This window comes from Benincasa hispida, chromosome 3 (assembly GCF_027475165.1).
Source record: "Benincasa hispida cultivar pf3 chromosome 3, pf3_genome.v1.1, whole genome shotgun sequence".
Taxonomy (NCBI): domain Eukaryota; kingdom Viridiplantae; phylum Streptophyta; class Magnoliopsida; order Cucurbitales; family Cucurbitaceae; genus Benincasa; species Benincasa hispida.
This window is the reverse complement of record NC_143480.1, coordinates 66,004,237-66,017,713: the sequence shown is the minus strand read 5'-3', so window position 1 is coordinate 66,017,713 and position 13,477 is coordinate 66,004,237. Positions and strand designations below refer to the sequence as shown.

At 33.2% G+C, this 13,477-nt stretch overlaps 1 protein-coding gene across 1 annotated transcript; it reads right to left on the bottom strand.

Annotated features, from left to right (window-relative positions):
- Positions 1-4,535: 4,535 nt before the first annotated feature.
- On the bottom strand, positions 4,536-7,919 carry LOC120072886 (10 kDa chaperonin, mitochondrial-like). The gene is made up of 3 exons (XM_039025415.2): positions 7,545-7,919; positions 6,212-6,351; positions 4,536-4,914 (listed from the first exon to the last, which is right to left on the bottom strand). The coding sequence occupies exons 1-3, from the start codon at positions 7,647-7,649 to the stop codon at positions 4,866-4,868; spliced, it is 294 nt and encodes a 97-aa protein (XP_038881343.1). The 5' UTR covers positions 7,650-7,919; the 3' UTR covers positions 4,536-4,865.
- Between the last annotated feature and the right edge of the window lie 5,558 nt (positions 7,920-13,477).

The following is a 13,477-nucleotide window of genomic DNA, read 5'->3' as shown; positions in this document are numbered from 1 at the left end:
GAAAAAAAATTTAGATTGTGTTGGACATGAAAAGATTGAATCTAAAGCCCCTATTTGTCTGGATATGTCTACAAGATGGAATTCAACATATTTGATACTTGATCATGCTTTAAAATTTGAAAAGGCTTTTCAATGCTTAGAAGAAGAGGATGAAGATTTTGTACATCACTTTACTGAAGATGAGAATGGAAAGAAAAGAAAGGGACCAACGACCTTAGCGGATTGGAACCATGTTCGAACATTTGTCAAATTTTTGAAGATGTTTTATGATCTTACATTGAAGGTTAGTGGCTCAACTTATGTCACTTCTAATATATTTTTTCATGAACTTTGTGGGATTCAATAACGTTTAATAGGTTGGAGCCAAAATGTAAATAGTGTGATATATACTATGGTTCCAATATGATAATGAAATTTGATAAGTATTGGGGATCTTTTGACAAGATGAACAAAGTGTTATTTCTAGCTATTGTGCTTGATCTACGATATAAGTTGGATTATGTGTCCTTTTGTTTCATAAGTATCTATGGGGATGGAGTTACTAGAATAATGACGGATGAAGTGAAAGTTAGTTTGATGTAATTGTATGAGTTTTATAAGACAAGTGATTCAAGTGGTCATGCTTTTGAACAACCATGTCACATAGTTGAAATAAGTGAAGATTGTGATGACATGGAAATGGATTTATAGTTGGAATACAAACGAAGAAGAAAAGAGAAAAATTTGAATGAAACAAGAAATGATGTGGAGAGATATTTGTCAGAACCTAAAAGATCTGATAGAAAATTTTGATATTTTGAATTGGTGGAAATTAAATGCTCCTAAATACAAAGTTTTATCACAAGTTGCTCGAGATGTCTTACCCGTACCAGTGTCAACAGTTGCTTCTGAATCAACATTTAGTACAAGAGGTAGAATACTTGACTCTTTTAGAAGTTCTTTAAGTCCTAAGATGGTGGAGGCTTTAATATGTACACAAAATTGGTTACGTGCGAAGCCGACGTTATTAGATCTTACTCCACAAACTGAAGAATTGGAAACTTGTGATCAAGTTTTATCAAGTAGTGTTATCTTTTATATATTTACTCTATAATCTATATTAATATATTGAAATTATGATAGTATTCTTATATAATTTATTGTTTAAATCTTGTTTAGGGTTCTTCAAGGAGCAACTTTTGTCAGGATCATAAATGGGTCGTTGAAATCTATTGGATTTTGAAGACTTTTGTAGACATTACATTATAGTCTTAGTGTTGGGTTTTATGTCCGAAAAACTCGCAGTTTGTAAAATAATAAACATTTTCTATATCAATATACTTGTTATTGATCTCATAAATTGTATGAAAGTCTAAATCTAATAAACTAAGACCCATGACTAATGTATGAGTACTTGAACTTTATGTGGAGACATAAGAGTGGATCAGGTTCGAGTAAATAGTCAAAATGATCTATGGTACATGAATGAGGTTGGATACCTTATTCTGGTAACACCATTGGATGCAACCTACTCTGTAGTTGTTACAAAGAGTTGTAAAGTGCTACATACGATGTGATCCTAATTCGTACATTTTATGACATGAAGAATGGGGGCATCCTATGCAATGAGTTTGCATAAGATCAGGACCAAGAAATAAGTCACTCTTACTTTATAACGTTGTTTACTGTTTAAGATTGACTATTTCACCTAGACGACCTAGGTAACTCGATCTTAATCCTGAGCTAACTATGAACTTCTATTTATTCGGGATTAACCTTTCATAGTTGAAAGTTGGCTCAACAGTACCGACTTAATAAGACTCCCATTTCAGGGGTAAGACCGGATAGATAGCTGGAGACATAGGGTGCAAGACGGAGTTTACGCCTACCCGATTTAGGGATAGGAGAAAGGTTGTTTTCTCAAGTACTGAATCCAGGTCTTGAACAAGGAACCCCACTCTCTCACTAGGCTGAGAGAGTTTGGTTTGGTGATTGGATCACAAACCAGTTGTTCATTAGAAGATCTTGAGGAATAAGACGTAATCTCGGGGGTAAAACAGATATTTGACCCAGCTATTATTACAAATAACCTGTGAAGGGTCGACTTGCTGATTATGGTTAAATCATATGGACATAATATATCTACATGAGGGGAGTGCAACTATATGCTTTAGTGGAGTGACCCATTAGTTAACGAATGGAGATTAATTTGGTCTAATGAGTTTAACCGATTAATCTTGGATCATTGAAGCCCATGATCTATAGATTCGCGAGGTCCCCTACTAGCTCGTAATGGACTAGCTCTAGAATAGCGTGATAAGTTAATTTGAAACGTTCAAATTAGAATTAAGGGAATTAGTAATTATATGAGATATAATTATGTTTAATTTTAGAATTAAACGGAATAGGAGAATTATATATTTAAATATGATTTAAATATATAAAGATGGATATGTGTTAAAATTAATTTAATATTTGATATTAAATTAATTAAGTTTTATTTTATAATTAATTTATGAAATTTTCATTTTAAAAATCAAAATAGATTTACAAAATCAAATTTTGATTTAGAGATAAAATTGAAAAAGGAAAAACAAATAAAACACAAGATGGAAAATAGGATTTTTTTCATTATCCATCTTTTGAAGTAGCTCACACATATTGCATCTTCTTGTCTTTGTCTTCTCCAAGCATGAGCTGCAACTCATGCAACTCTTCTCTTTGCATGTTGATCTGCAATATAATGGAGAGATTGAAGTGAAAATCGGGCATGCAATCTATAAGGTTTTAAGAGAAAAACTGGTTTGAAAAAAGGTTCTTCAACAAGGTTGCAGCACAGCTTTTCTCTTTGAGTCCCACAACTCAATCTAGAGCACCAAGAGAATAGTGGGAAAGATCTTGAGGTGGTCTACAACAAGATATGAAGAAGATAGCGACTGGAGATGGAGCTTTGAAAAAGTTCTACTGTCTTGAAACTCATTTTTTCTGCAAAAGTATGCTTTATATTTTGCCAAAATTAGTGAATTTGAATGCTTAGATGATACATTGTTGTCTATATTTTGAATTTTGTAGACATTATGGTTTTTCTTGTGAATTTTGGAGACTTGTTTTATTATAATAGATTTTGGATCTTGTTCTTGTGGATTGTGGAATCTTATGTGTTTTTTATTGGTGATTCCAAGCTTTTTTTTTTAAGGGAACCGATGAAACCGAACCAACCCAACCCATTTTTTATTGGTTGGTTTGGTTTGGGTTCATAATTTAATAAGGCTTAGTTTGAGTTAGAAAAATACACAAACCGAAGCATAAGATTAGGCCTAAAATATCCCTAAACCCAACCCAACCCAACCCACGAACACCCTTATTTGCAATATAACATGTGTACCTTATTTATAGATATTTCTCACTACAATTCCTTATTTGTAGGGAATTTATTGGGTCGACAAAGTAAAAGCTATATTTAAATAGTAGTGTTTGAAAAATGACTACATCTTGCAAAAATGATTAAAAGCTATGGTTTAATATGATTTATTAGTTGTACTCTGACCAAAATACATCTAACACCAAACCAAGCTGAATTTGAAGACCTCAAAGAACAAAAATTTGTAGATTAAGACGCGATCTATAACACTAAAAACAACAACACGAAACAAACAAACAAATTGACACTTTTTTTATATATATATATGTATGTTTAGATAGAAATTGACAAGATGAACAAGAAGAAAAACAAAGTTAACAAAATAAAAAAAAAAAAAACAAGAAAAGATAAACAACAAAAATATATACTAGTTCTAGAGCTTAAGCTCTAATATTAAAATTTTAAGAAATCCTCGTATGAAATCTAAGAGCCATGTTTAACAACAAGATCTAAAGAACTCACCCCAACAACCCCAAAACCAATTTGATCTCAACCCCTTAGTTGATCAAATGAACCAAAGATTTGATAAAACTTGAAAATTCCCAGAATCATTGATCAATCCTCAAAATCACTTTAATACTCCAAATATCCATGTGTTCTATCACAAGTACACATAAGAAAAACCAAAACTTAAAATCTTTCAAGGTTCAAAACCCAAAATATTACATTTCCAAAAGCTTCCATCCAATACAAATTACATGTCGATGTTAGCCTCAAATTTAAACCTTAGATATTCTATGAGGTATTTGAAGGATTGTAACTATTACAATTTACGACATGATGTAAATGTGGCCTAAAAAACAAATGAAAAGACAAAATATTGGTATCACATTTAATATTTATCATAAATGTGTACTTCTATGATTTTAATCAGCAACCAGAAATTTATATATCATCTCGGTCTTCAAGTCCCTCTTGAAGTCTTTGTTTAATAAATGGAGTTCACTTTTTCTTAAGTTCACTCAAGATAAATTTAATATCTAATTTTACATTTTTCAATATAATTTTCACAATCCGAATATTTGAAAACATATTTTAGAAATGATATTAAAAATTAAAAAACAAAAATGTGATTTTAACCATTTTAAAATTGCTCTCAAATAAAATAGGCCGATCAACCCAAGAGCTCAGTCAATTTGGTCCAATAGCATCAATTGATTTGCTTGAAAATTATTTCAATCGATTCAATCTCAAAGTGCAACATATTAAGGAGTTCAGCCTTTTCAATCAGAAAAGCACCCCGAACTAATTTCCTCACACCCAAATCTATGTCTCTGGACAGACCTGAGATAATAAGGGTAGAAACAGCCTAATAATCATAAAAGATTCCTGTAAAAAGTTCAGTGAGAAATGACCAAAATTCACATAAGATTTTGTTTATATGTTTTAAGAATCTCACTTGAATAAAAACAGAAAGTAGCTCTCTAATTCACTTCGAAAAACAATCCAACTTTCACGTGATCAATCATTCATGGAGTGTTCCTAATAGATCTTCGTCGCGGAATAGATAGAACCTGAAATCAGACGACAAGATTATCATCAGAAACTAAATAAAGAGAAGAAACAACAACAAAAAAAAAAAAAAAAAAAAAAAAAGAACAGGAACCAACCCGAATTGTAAACACTTGTAATTAAAGAAAAGACTAAATGATTGTTTTAATGCCTAATGTTTGTATTTATTTCAAATTAGTCCTCATTTCAATTCAAATGTTTCCATCGAGGTCTTTTATGTCTTAACATTTTTTAATCCTACCATCTTCGTTAGTAGTTGTGGTTAATGATAATGATAAGATTACGTGGCATGATACTTGGTCAATTGGCAAAAATTTGGAGTAGAAGCTGAGCAATTTAGGAGTGCGGAAAAGGCGGAAATTATGTCTACTTAGAAATCATCCTCTCTTGTTTGAACATCCTTTCAAAATTCCTACCAACTCAATAAGTATTATGTCACATAAGCTTAACATCAACTACATGTAAGATATAACATCCACTAATGGAAAGGGTATAATTGAGATTTTTTAAAATGCAAGGGAAGGGATTAACTAGAAAAAAATTACAAAAAATAGGAATAAAACATATATTCAACCTAAAGAAAATTACACAAAAATTACCAATCAAACTTCTAAAGGATCCAAAATAATAACATTCTAAATTCCCAAGTAATTAAAGTTACTGAGCTTATGTCTCCATATCCAGTATCAGCAGACAGCAGCCTCAAGTTACATACAATCAGAAGATTCAGAACAAAGAAAAACGCATGATTACGCAGTTTGTTCTTTGTTCATGAAATAGTTAATTGACACAATGTTTAGAGTTATTAAGGTAAGGCAATCCTTAAAATTGACTTTTTTTTTTTTTTTTGAAGCCCCAAGCATATGTTGGTCTTATAATAAATAATTGACTATTCTAGCTCAAAGCAATTGTCTAACCCAACCCAACTGCTGACGAGAACCATCAAAAACTAATTTTCATGGCATAAATAAAGTTGGGAACAGCTAATAATGCAGTACCACACAATAAGATATTTTATCTTGAAACATCCAAGACAAACATGAATTAACCAAAACGGGGCAAATCGGCCAACAACATAAACTCGGACAATACAACATCGCCCTATTCAAACAAAAATTTGGAGAACATCAGAATTGAATGTAAATTTAGAGCAACAAAAATTTTACAAAATGATCAAAATATAGGCCATATGGAGCAATCGAGGGAATTTTCAACTTCCACATTAACTTTAAAACCACATTCTTGAACAATAACAAAAAGAACATAAATAAAAAAAGTAATAGGAACTAGTATACATACTGCTTTTCTCCAAGCTTGACTTCAGTTCCTCCATATTCTGGTAGGAGGACGGTGTCTCCTTCCTTTACAGTGACAGGAATAATCTTTCCTTCTCTGTCACGAGCCCCAGGACCAATGGAGATAACTTTTCCAGAGTTAAGCTACATAAGTAACAAAAATCAGTACAAACAACGCTTGATAAAAGAACCACAAATTTTAAGGTGAGTCACAACAATCCTTCTTTATTACTCCCATGGAGAAAAATGAAAAAAGAATACAAGAGCATAACAAAAACCAAACCCACAAAAGACAAGCCAACTAAAAGAAAGGGGCTCCCACTATGCACGACAGAACAATTACAAAGGAAATCATGAGAAAGTCATACCCACAGCAACCTAGGACACAAGCCAGAATCCATTGACATACTAGCTTATTAAGAAAAAGGTTTTGCTAATTTTTTTCCTTCTAATGCAGGGAGGTAAGATTAAGTAAAACACAAGCCAGAATCCATTGACTATCTAAGATTATCATGAACGAAACAGTCGTTTATGAATCTAAAGAAAGCAATTCTGATGGAAGAAATTACCCTAAATCAAAGCTACCCTGCAAAGCTCATCCACGAAAAATACTTCTAAACTAATATGGATTTCTGCTGAAAATGAAAAATTGCATCCGTCAATCCCACGCACACAGTTCAGCAGCTATATTCACATCTATGTTAAGCATTCGGTCTTAAATTATATCACAATTCACTCTCTGAAAAAAGAGAAAATATGTTACAAATTGTATAACAGAACAGTCATTAACATTGAAATCAGGATGAAAGGAAATGAAAAGATTCACACTTTCGAATCATTATATAAGAACTCTCTAAATAGGCTAATATTAAAATTAGTAAGATAACCACTTATAATGATTCGAAACCATCAAAAATAGGCTAATAATGCACAAGAAACCATGAACCAAATAACTATCAAACGAGAACAGGCAAAAAACAAAATACCCATGAACGGAAATGACTCCATAAGAATACCCATAAACGGAAATGACTCCATAAGAATACCCATAAAAGGAAATGACTCCATAAGAATACCCATAAAAGGAAATGACTCCATAAGAATACCCATAAACGGAAATGACTCCATAAGAATACCCATAAACGGAAATGACTCCATAAGAATACCCATAAACGAAAATGACTCTAGTCGTCCGAGAGAATTCAGTGTCGAAAATTTCCAGTATCTCGGTGAAAAACAACGGAAACAAAAGCAAAATTTCAAGAGAACGTCGATCCTCCAACGAATTCACATACACAAGCAATCGAAATGAGGGGGGAGAGGGAAGGAAGATTCACCTTACTGGACTTCTCAGGAAGCAAAATGCCGGAATTGGTTTTGGCAGGAGGCACGATCTTCTCGATCAGAACGCGATTCAGCAATGGAACCAAACGCTTCGCCATTTGAAGCAATAGGAGAAACTGAATCTCAACCTCAACCCTAAAACAAACGATGAAGAAGAAATTTGCAGATTGTGAATGAGCTTTTTGATGACCTAGGGTTTAAGGAAGGGTTTTGCAGCCTTCAGTTTAAATTACGTAAATAGACATCGTTCGATCCTAAAGTTTTTATCCTCATTGTGGGTGGTTTCGTAAATTAGTCAATCTTTCCGACGTTCTCGAAAGTTCTTACGGCACGTTTGCTTCCCTGAAATGAGAATGATCTTGAAGAATAATAATAATAATAAGGGGAATTATTTTAAAATGTAAAATTGTTAGAGAATATTTACAAAATATAGCAAAATTTTATAACTATCAATGAGTCTATCGGCGTCTATCATTGATAGTTCTAAAATTTTGCTATATCTTGTAAATATTTTGGTCTATTTTTCTATATTTAAAAACAACCCTAATAATAATAATAATTAAAAAAACTTAAAATGTCTACTATTTTTTTTCTTCTAAATTTCACATTGACCGAGTTTATGAAAATAAAAAAGAGAATAAAACTTAGAGTTTACTCTAAATTTATTAAAGTTATTCCGATGGTTGGTTTCTCATTGTCATTTTTTATTAAGTGAGACTCATATTACTTTAAATATAGGAAAGAATACACTTTTACTTGCTAAGGTTTTAAGTAGATATCTATTTGGTCATGATGTTTTATAATGGCCATTTTTAGTTCCCTAAAGTTTGAATAATGGTTCTAAATGGCCCCTAGACCCATTTGACCGTTAATTGACTTAATAGTTTGCTGATTGGGCTGTTAAATGATCATGTGTTCTTGCTTACTTATCAATTTTTATTCTAAAAAAATTCTATTAGGTTAAAATGTCAGATGGTTTAAAAAGATTAAATAAATAGAATCGCCAACACCAACTTGTGCATCCCGATCATCCTAACTGTTGTCGTCCACTACTTCACCTCCTCGAGCAGTCGCTTCAAGAAAAAAAAAACCCTCCGCAACACCCATAAAAAAATTGAGGAGTATGTCTCCTTCATGTGCACCATGCACAATAACATGGACCTTAAGCAACATGCTGAGGAATAATGGAATAGGATTAAACGAAGGGGGCTGAAACTTCTTGAGCCTTGGATGAAAAATTCGATCAAATGGCTCCACCGAAGGGCAATGTTTTGGTGAGCAAGCTCACTAGCCCTTCATCTTCTTCTTTTTCCAATGTGAAGTTAAAAAAGAAGTCTACTTCGAAGCCAACTAGGCTTAATCCTATGACCAATGATCATTGGGAGACCATAGTGAGAGGTGTCATCTGTAAGATAACTCAGATAGCAAGAGAATATGAGTTGTAGAGATGGTTCGAAGAAATTGAGAGAGCTTATCAAGAAAGAGAGAAAATGAGGGAGGAGCTGTGTTACAAAGAGATAGAGAAGAATAGAGAAGAATGAAGAGGAAAAGGTAGTCCAAAAGAGGGAAGAGAAAACAAAGCATGTCGTAGGTGGCATTCAAGTTCCTGAGAAAAGTCTTGAACATGAATAAGATTCAAGCGATGCGCCCACATTGGCTAACATCAAACTAATAGTGTTGCAGTTTATGAGCAATAAAATAGTGAGAGTGATTTGATTGCATCACTTCAGCGGCCTAGGGATCACAAGGCTCCAATGGTTGAGGAAGACTTTGACCTTTTGTTTGAGTATGACACTAGAGGATGGATACCTTAGTTCAGCTCCTCTAGCTCTCAAAAAAAGGATGTCATACCATCTAACGATATGATGGAGATTGAAAGGCCCAATGAGGCCATAAGTGTTGCACCTAGAAGAGTGACAAGGTTGGCATCAGCACCAAAAAGGAAGGCAATATCTAGTGGCAAGCCTTCAGACAAGAAGAGGCCAAAGACTAGGACAGCGCGTTTAAAGTCTGTCCTTCCTCCAATAAATTTCCTCCTCCAATGATGATGATGTGTGAGTTAGTTACTAAGGAGGATCTGACTAAGAAGAGAGAGATTTTAAGAAAGAAAGAAATGTTTTAAGAGAACATCTTCTCTAGCCATACAGGAATTCTCCCTCAATTCATCACGTTCACTATAGACCACCTTCATTGTGAGCTTCTATGTTCTCATTCTAAGCCTACCAACATCTCCCTTTAGGGAATCTTATTTAGGGATGGAGTGCGGGAATTACTACTCCATGGTGAGAGGAGAGAAGGTTTGATTATGTGCCCAAGAAATTAATGAGCTATATTGGATACCTACAAATGGTAATGTAGAAAGCTACTTGATGGTGCATGCTCAATCTAAGGATTAAATAAAGGAGAGACCTTACATTTAGTGGCGAAGGAATAATCTGAATAGCACATCCCACCTATGGAAGGCAGGACATTGAGGCCAGAAGATATTGGCAAAATTTTGATAATTTGGCTATATTTTATCAAACACGGAATCATGCCTACATCCCCCGACCCCATCATCTCTTTGAAGCAAGTCATGATCATTTACTACTTCAAACAGGACATGTAGATTGACGTCAATAACATTGTTCGACATGAGCTCATTGAGTGTGTTCCTCAGACTAGAGGAAGATTATATGCTCGAACCAGAGTTGAGATAATAGTGTTAAGAATGTCCTAGAACTCGCAGTTCGTGTTAAACATTCTATTTATCAATAATAATAAATTGTTGATTTTAAATTCTATTATGAAAATCCAATAAACGTATCCATGGCTATAGTCTGAATACTTTAACTTTATGTGGTGACATAAACAGGATCAAGTTAATAATATATAGTATAAATAGTCTAATAAGTATATGAATGAAATTGGGTATATCATCCTGGTAACATTATTGGATGCGACCCACTTTGTAGTTGTTACAAGAAGTTGTAAAGTGCTACAAACGATGTGATCCACAGATCGTTCATGTTGAGACATGTGAGTGGAGGCATCCTATGAAATGAGTTTGCATATAGACTGGACTACAAAAATAGTCACTTTTCTTTATAACGACTGTTTACTGTTAAAACTGACTATTTCATTTATCATATAATCTAGGTTAACTCGATCTTAATCCTGAGCTAGCTATGAACTCTTGTTTATTCGAGATTATCCTTTGATCTACAAATGATGAGAGTAGTCCAACAACACTGCTCAATAAGCCTCCCATTTTGGGGATAAGACCAGATGAATAGCTAGGGACATAGCCCTGCAAGATGGAATTCACTCCTACCTGATTTAAGGTTAGCAGATAGGTTGTTCTCTTAAGTACACAGGTCTTGAACAATCGGGGCCCTGCCTTCTCATGATAGAGAAATGACTTGATTCATAGGTGTTATGAATCAGAATTGTTCATTAGAGGGTCAGTAGAAACTTAAGAAACAAGATGTATTCACAGGGGTAAAACAGTTATCTTGACCCAACTTGATTACAAACAACTTGTGAAGGATCGACTTACTGATTATGGTTATATAAAGTGGACATAATATATCTACAGTGAGGGGAGTTCAACTATGGACTATAGTGGAGTGACCCATTAATTAACGAATGGGGGTTAGATCAGTCTAATGAGTTTAGCCGATTAATCTTGAATCGTTAGAGCCCATGATCTATAGGTCTGCGAGGTCCCCCTACTAGCTCGTAAATGGATAAGCTTTAGAGTAGCTTGAGAAGTTAATTTGAAAAGTTCAAATTAGAATTAAAGAAATAAGAGAATATATATTTAAATATGATTTAAATATTTGAAGATGGAATTGTGCAAAAATTGATTTAATATTTGATATTAAATTAATTAGTATTTTTTAAAAATTAATTTTAGAAAATTAATAATGTTTTCAGTTTTAAAATCAAAATTGAATTTTAAAATCGGTTTTGATTACAGAAAATTGAAAAATTTGAAGAACGTGCATAAAATGGAAAATTGAGTTTTTCCATTACCCATCTTCTACATGCTCACACAAACTCCACTTCCCTTCTTCATATTTACTCCAAGATGAGCTGTAACTTATGCAGTAGTCTTCTTTCCATGTTCACCTGTAATAAATAAAGAAGATTGGAGTGAATTTGAGGCATGCGTTTAATAAAAATTTTAGAGGAAATTTCAGGTTGAAGAAGAGTTCTTCGAGCAAGTGGTGTAGTGAGCTTTTCTCTGGTTTATTCATTGCTTCAAGCTGTTCTTGAGTCTCACAACTCGTTCTAAAGCTCCAAGAGGATAGTTGGGAAGATCTTGAGGTGGTTCACAGTGCTCTTTGGAGAAGATAACAGCTGATTGATCAAGATCTTGAAGGGTTTTACAAACGTATGACTACAAACCCTCTTTTATTAGATGAATATGCTTTAGTTTCTGCCAAAATTAATGAATTTGAATGCTTATTGATCTTTGTTACTTCCGCTGCATGTTAATACATTCTTACAAATAGATGATGGGGAAAAAGATGATGAGAAAAGTGATGGAGTTAGTATGTAATTAGCGAAAGCAATCAGGATCATTAAGCACTCTAATTCAATCAATTTTAGCATATAAGCAAGCATGTTCATGAACTAAAATAGGGTTTCTGAAATTTACCTTTGTTGAACTCTTTAAATCTTCAAATTTCAATTTATATCTCCTCTCCAAATGCTTGTAGACCACTACTTGATCTTCCCTACTAGTCTCTTGAATCTTAGATTGGATTGTGAGATCCAAAATGAGTAGGAATTGAGGGAATTTTATGTAGAGAGAGGCTGGCTTTTTATTTTGAGTTGAAGAACATTTCTTCTTAAAAAACCAGCAAAATTTCACACTGCATGGATTTTTTTCTCAACTGATTAAGCTTTGTTTTGTTCTCCTTCAGCATGCTATCTCTCTTCACAAGAGATCGGCGTCCACCTACTCAAAGATTGAGTGGATGATTAGGTGTTTTAGATGGGAAAAACCCACTACACAAACTTTTCATTTTATTGAATTTAAAATCAATATCAAAATTGAAATCCCGTTTTCAATTTAATTGATTTTTTAACCCAAAAATTAATTTTGAAATCAAACTTCAAAATTTGGAAAAAATATTGTAAAATTATTTTTAACCAAAATTAATTCCAATAATTATTTTTGATAAAATTAATTCTAAATAATTAATTTAACTAATTAATTAATTAAATTAATTTAATATCAAATATTAAATTAATTAAACACCAATTTCTAATATATGAATCTCTATTCATGTAATTAATATTTAAATCAAATTTAAATATTATCCAATTATCCAATTTCGTTTAATTCGATAATTAAATGTGTAATTATATCATATATAATTACTGATTCCCTTAAATCGAATTTGAACATTTCAAAATTACTCATCACGCTATACTAATGTTTAATCTGTTTGAAAGCTAGTAGGGGGACCTAATGGACCTATAGATCATGGCTCCAATAATCCGAGATCAATTGGATAAACTTTTTAAATTGAATTAATCAACATTTGTTAACTACCGGATCACTTCACTAAAGCTTAGTAGTTACACTCCCCTCACTGTAGATATATTTCTGTCCACTTGATATAACCATAATCAGTAAGTCAGCACTTCACAGGTTGTTCGTAATAACGGTTGGGTCAAAAGCTATTTTACCCCCTAAATTACATCTTGTTTCTTAAGTCCCATTGATCCTCAAATGAATAATTGGTTTGTGAGCCAATCACCAACCCGAGTTCCTTTCAAGCCAATGAGAGGGTGGAGCCCCTTGTTCAAGACCTGGAGTCAGTACTTAAGATAACAACCTCTCTGTTATCCATAAAAGTGGGTAGGAGTGAATTTCGTCTTGCACCCTATATCCCCAGCTATCTACTCGGTCTTACCTCTGAAATGGGAG

What these genes read in the sequence shown, in the direction of transcription:
- LOC120072886 (XM_039025415.2), bottom strand. Translation starts at nt 7,649, where the DNA reads ATGGCGAAGCGTTTGGTTCCATTGCTGAATCGCGTTCTGATCGAGAAG. An exon ending in TTCCTGAGAAGTCCAGTAAG is followed by an intron (nt 6,352 to 7,544) that starts GTGAATCTTCCT and finishes TTACTTATGTAG; the next exon opens with CTTAACTCTGGAAAAGTTAT. An exon ending in GTCAAGCTTGGAGAAAAGCA is followed by an intron (nt 4,915 to 6,211) that starts GTATGTATACTA and finishes GTCTGATTTCAG; the next exon opens with GTTCTATCTATTCCGCGACG.